The following is a 6,000-nucleotide window of genomic DNA, read 5'->3' as shown; positions in this document are numbered from 1 at the left end:
CAAAGGCCATGCTAAGTGATGTAACATCAGACTTTTTTGCTAGTGGTTTAACATTGAACTAAATGAAGGTTTTCAGCGATGCAAGGATGAGAATGGGCTATGGGCTAGGATGGGGAAGGAGGTGGCCATGGCCTGAATTAAGGTACAGCCCCAGCACTTTCCTGGTGTGAAAATAGTAAACCATGGAAAAGAGTCATCAGGGCTGCCGACGGAGGGATTCAAACCCGCCTTATATCAGATATTTATAAAATAACATCACACGACTGTGACATAACATGAGGTATTAGGAGCATTATTCTGTCATCAGTATAGTTTGAGCTGTGCTCAGAGGAGGCAGTTTTGCATGCATTTCAAGACTAAAAAAAGAAAGTGCCTGTCACAAAAGACACAAACATCTGCATGTCAAGGAAATGAGTCTGCTTCGATGGCCTCTGGACCACGTAAGGAACCAGGATGTCAGAGCGGCATTGGGAGTGGCTCCAATTACTGACAAAATGCGGGAGACTCATCTAAGATGGTATGATCATGTACTGTGCACTAGTAATACCTCAGCTGCAAAGGTGGCACTAGATTTGAATCCTGAGGATCATCAACCATGGAGGCGGCCAAGGAAGAGATGGCTTGACGCACTACGGGAGGACATGTGCTTGGTGGTTACTACCCCAATTGACGCCAAGGATTGGAAGAGATGGAAAGCGAAGTGCAGGAAAGTGGAACCTGCAATTACAAGGGATACACACTAGGGAGAAGATGACTCTGAAATTGGGAGAATGGAATGGAAGAAAGCTGGGGTTTAGATCAGTTCACGTACAAGTTCAATACTATCGGCAACATGTCTTAGATGCTCTGCTCTATGCCTGTTTTTATCAACAGCTGAATATGGCACTCCTGTCAGACAACAGTTGATATGTACCTGAACAACTCAATGAGTGCCACCAACGCTTTGGGAATACACGAAGGTGAGCAACAAGTCTGTTCTTTCTATCCACTGTTATATTCCTGATGCTATTGAGATCAGAAGACAGCCTCGAAGATGAACTATCACAACAACCCAACCACTAGAAAGAGAAAATTTTCACATTATTTCAAAGTAGGAAGAACAGTAAAAAATCCATATAACCCCCGCACTGCATGGCTCTCTGGATAGCATACAAGAAACCCCTGGCTTTGAACTTTCCGGAAGAGGCTGGCTGGCCTTCAACAGGGTCAGAATCAGACTGAAAAATTTAGATTTTCTGTTTAGATGGGGGCAAATACCATCGCTGAAGTGCAACTGTGGAGTATATCAGCAGACTATCTTACACACAGTGACAGTACGTCCTCAACAATCTTACCATGGAGATATTGAAGATTTCCTGAAGGCTACCCTCAGCATCAATTCAGCAGGTTTATGATCTGAATTGTAAAGTAACTGTGTACTAACCATATTATAAATAACAATCAATATAATAAATACTGGCAACAAAAGTATTTATTTCATCAGACTGTTCGAAAGACACTTTAATAAAATGATAATGTCTGTATTTAAGTAATTCTGTCCTGTAAGGAACTACTATATATATATATATATACACTGTTTTATGTAATACAGCTTCAACTGTTTCTGATTTCAAGTCTTTAAATAAATTACTAAGTTCAGTATTCTCCATTTCTGATTCCTTGCTTTCAATGGTTAGGTCACTGACATCATGTGACAAAGGCATGACCACCATTACATTCAGAAATCTGCTGCCTTTTTCATCAACCACCATGGAGTTTCTACATTCTTGGCTCTTAACAACGGATGATCTCAAGACTACCAACACCAATGCCTATGCAGTCTTGGGAGGATGAAACGAAATGTCTGTAAATATGACATTTCAGTATCTCCTAAACTGTTTCTTGAACCGCTCATAATGGTAGTCATCGGTAGCTTTCTCTCCATTATCTCTTGATCTCTTCACTTTATCATCTGTGTTGGAGCCCACAACAACGGTTTTCTTCTTTTCCTCTGGCTGTTTATCCCGCCGCCTTGGAGGTTCTGGATCTTCGATGTTAACTGTAAAAAAGTAATAAAGAATTAACATACTTATCTCTGAAAAGAATGAATTGTTAATACAACCTTAAAATATTCCATTCTCTTGAACACAGGATACAAACTTGTGAAATATTAGTATATACCTGAAAAAGAAAACAGTTTATTAATAATATAATTATATCTTCCATTCTACAAGAATACCCTCAGATTCTTTCAATCACTTATTTTCATTTGTATAATAATGCAAGATTGTTTATGGTGGGTAAACTTATCATAACAATTTACATAACAAAAACAATATTGTACATATAATCACTAATCAATTTCCTTATGTTTGAGCATTGTGATCCCACTGGTTGTGTCTCTGCTTGTTACATCTCTGCTGTAGCTTTGCCATCCTGGACGGTTCTCTACTTTCCTCAAGGAACAAGGCACATTGCATAGTCATCAATTGTCCCGTCAATCAGGTTGCATTTCCTCCTTAAATTTTCTCCATGTCATCTCGAAATGTGTCCGAAGAACTGCAGTATTTATTCACTGGTACACAAAGAAAGATATATAAAATCTTCAGCTCCTGAAGTATGGATGCATTGGTTCTTGTTGCTCAAACTGAATGTAGCATTCTCCACCAGCACCAGATTTCAAAAGCATAAAAGCACTTTTTATTATACATTTTTATGGTTCAGGTCTCAGCCATATAGACAATACAAGGGTTTCAAAGAGACAGATTTTTGTATTGTTAGTTATTCCCCTGCTCTGTCAGATTTCTTCATAGCAACACATCACAGCTTGATCCTTCCCCTTATCTTTGTATTGTTAGTTACTCCTCTCTTCTGTCAGATTTCTTCATAGCAACACATCATAGCCTGATCGTTCTCCTTATCTTTGTATTGTTAGTCATTCCCCTGTTCTGTCAGATTTCTTCATAGCAACACATCCTAGCATGATTCTTCTCCTTATCTTTGTATTGTTAGTCATTCCCCTGTTCTATCAGATTTCTTCATAGCAACACATCATAGCCTGATCGTTCTCCTTATCTTTGTATTGTTAGTCATTACCCTGTTCTGTCAGATTTCTTCATAGCAACACATCACAGCTTGATCCTTCCCCTTATCTTTGTATTGTTAGTCATTCCCCTGTTCTGTCAGATTTCTTCATAGCAACACATTCTAGCATGAGCCCTCTCCTTATCTTTGTATTGTTTTTTTTTTTTTTTGCTAGGGGCTTTACGTCGCACCGACACAGATAGGTCTTATGGCGACGATGGGATAGGAAAGGCCTAGGAGTTGGAAGGAAGCGGCCGTGGCCTTAATTAAGGTACAGCCCCAGCATTTGCCTGGTGTAAAAATGGGAAACCACGGAAAACCATCTTCAGGGCTGCCGATAGTGGGATTCGAACCTACTATCTCCCGGATGCAAGCTCACAGCCGCGCGCCTCTACGCGCACGGCCAACTCGCCCGGTCTTTGTATTGTTAGTCATTCCCCTGTTCTGTCAGATTTCTTCATAGCAACACATCATAGCCTGATCGTTCTCCTTATCTTTGTATTGTTAGTCATTCCCCTGTTCTGTCAGATTTCTTCATAGCAACACATCCCAGCATGAATCTTCTCCTTATCTTTGTATTGTTAGTCATTCCCCTACTCTGTCACATTTCTTCATAGCAACACATTCTAGCATGATCCCTCTCCTCATCTGTGTATTGTTAGTTATCCTCTAATAATAACAATGCTATTTGTTTTACGTCCCACTAACTACTCTTTTACGGTTTTCGGAGATGCCGAGGTGCCGGAATTTAGTCCTGCATGAGTTTTTTTACATGCCAGTAAATCTACCAACATAAGGCTGACGTATTTGAGCACCTTCAAATACCACCGGATTGAGCCAGGATCGAACCTGCCAAGTTGGGGTCAGAAGGCCAGCGCCTTAACCGCCTGAGCCACTCAGCCCAGCAGTTATTCCCCTGTTCTGTCAGATTTCTTCACAGCAACACATTCTAGCATGATCCCTCTCCTTATCTTTGTATTGTTAGCTATTCCCCTATTCTGTCAGATTTCTTCATAGCAACACATTCTAGCATGATCCCTGTCCTTATCTTTGTATTGTTAGTTATTCCCCTGTTCTGTCAGATTTCTTCATAGCAACACATCATAGCCTGATCGTTCTCCTTATCTTTGTATTGTTAGTTATTCCCCTGTTCTGTCAGATTTCTTCATAGCAACACATCATAGCCTGATCGTTCTCCTTATCTTTGTATTGTTAGTTATTCCCCTGTTCTGTCAGATTTCTTCATAGCAACACATCATAGCCTGATCGTTCTCCTTATCTTTGTATTGTTAGTTATTCCCCTGTTCTGTCAGATTTCTTCATAGCAACACATCATAGCCTGATCGTTCTCCTTATCTTTGTATTGTTAGTTATTCCCCTGTTCTGTCAGATTTCTTCATAGCAACACATCATAGCCTGATCGTTCTCCTTATCTTTGTATTGTTAGTTATTCCCCTGTTCTGTCAGATTTCTTCATAGCAACACATTCTAGCATGATCCCTCTCCTTATCTCTGTATTGTTAGTTATTCCTCTGTTCTGTCAGATTTCTTCATAGCAACACATTCTAGCATGATCCCTCTCCTTATGTATTGTTAGTTATTCCTCTGTTCTATCAGATTTCTTCATAGCAACACATCATATCCTGATCGTTCTCCTTATCTTTGTATTGTTAGTCATTCCCCTGTTCTGTCAGATTTCTTCATAGCAACACATTCTAGCATGATCCCTCTCCTTATCTTTGTATTGTTAGTTATTCCTCTGCTCTATCAGATTTCTTCATAGCAACACATTCTAGCATGATCCTTCTCCTGATCTTTATAGTGTTAGTCATTCCTCTGTTCTGTGTGCCGCACCAAGTTTTCCTTGGTGACTAAGCCAACATGGCGGTCTATAAAATAATGACCATCTTGAGATGTGAAATATTTTACTTGTGTTGTTTACTTTTCCTGCCGTGGATTTATCCACTCAATTGCCCGACTCTTCCTTTGAGTTGCTATTTTGTGACTACCTAAAGGCACTGCATTCCGCCCGATTATTCAAGTAACTTTCATTTCTTGGCTTGCTATGGTTGCGTGGGCATATTAGTTATATATTTTTCTGCTAATTTCACGTTTCATTTTACCGTGGGTTTCCATTGATTTTTGTGTGCTCTATTTTTCGTGTCATATAAACCTGTGAGGATGGAGGATGATATTGGTCTGTTGTGTGATTGTTTTGCATGCATGTGATATTATGCTTGAGACCTACTACCTTTTATCATTCGTTGATTTCTTTCATGGCCGAGCTCTGGATGTGTGATGCTGTGTTTTGACGCTATGACTGGTATTCATGTTCGTCCATGGCAAGGCGATATGGATACGTTGTGGGCGTGCTGGTTATGATGATGTTGCGGTGATTTAAGTTGGGATATGCCTTGCCTCAATGCGGCGATCCTTTATCATTCTTACGCATCTTGTATTGAGCTCATGAGTCCATGAAAGCACACCTTGCTATGCAGATTACTGTATATTCGTTTTGTGTCTGGACATACTGATTATTCTGATTTATGTACACTTCTCTTGGGTCTCTATGGTGCGTGTGTATGTGTGGTTGTGCTGTCTGCCTGATTAATAGTATTCTCTGTTTCTCACAGTGTTATTTTTATTTTCATTTTCTTTATTTTCATTCTTTGGGCTATTTGCTGGCCTAATTATTTTAGTAACATTTGTTGTGTTCCTTTGAATGTGTCTTCTTTCATTGTTAGATTTGTTTACTTGCCTCGTAACCATGGCAACCATCTTTTATCTTTGTTTTGTTCTTTGAGATGCTGTGTATTCGAGATGGGGGATTGTTGTGATGAATCGCGTCTCTGGTGATGCTCGTTCTTATATGCGGGGATATTTGAGTTGTGATCTGGATGTGTCTAATGTTTTGATGTGTGTGAAGTTCCTTTAATG

General features: G+C 39.8%; 1 protein-coding gene across 1 annotated transcript in view; it reads right to left on the bottom strand.

Annotated features, from left to right (window-relative positions):
• Positions 1–1,444: 1,444 nt before the first annotated feature.
• LOC136874645 (splicing factor C9orf78) overlaps positions 1,445–6,000 on the bottom strand; it is a 51,629-nt gene continuing 47,073 nt past the window's right edge. Inside the window, exon 6 of the mRNA XM_067148270.2 lies at positions 1,445–2,038. Coding sequence (XP_067004371.1) covers positions 1,860–2,038 — 179 coding nt within the window. The 3' untranslated portion in view covers positions 1,445–1,859. The remainder of the gene's footprint in view (positions 2,039–6,000) is intronic.

Source organism: Anabrus simplex, chromosome 5, assembly GCF_040414725.1.
Source record: "Anabrus simplex isolate iqAnaSimp1 chromosome 5, ASM4041472v1, whole genome shotgun sequence".
In the NCBI taxonomy this organism is placed as follows: domain Eukaryota; kingdom Metazoa; phylum Arthropoda; class Insecta; order Orthoptera; family Tettigoniidae; genus Anabrus; species Anabrus simplex.
The sequence above is the reverse complement of the archived record's forward strand: the minus strand, read 5'-3'. Positions and strand labels throughout refer to the sequence as shown.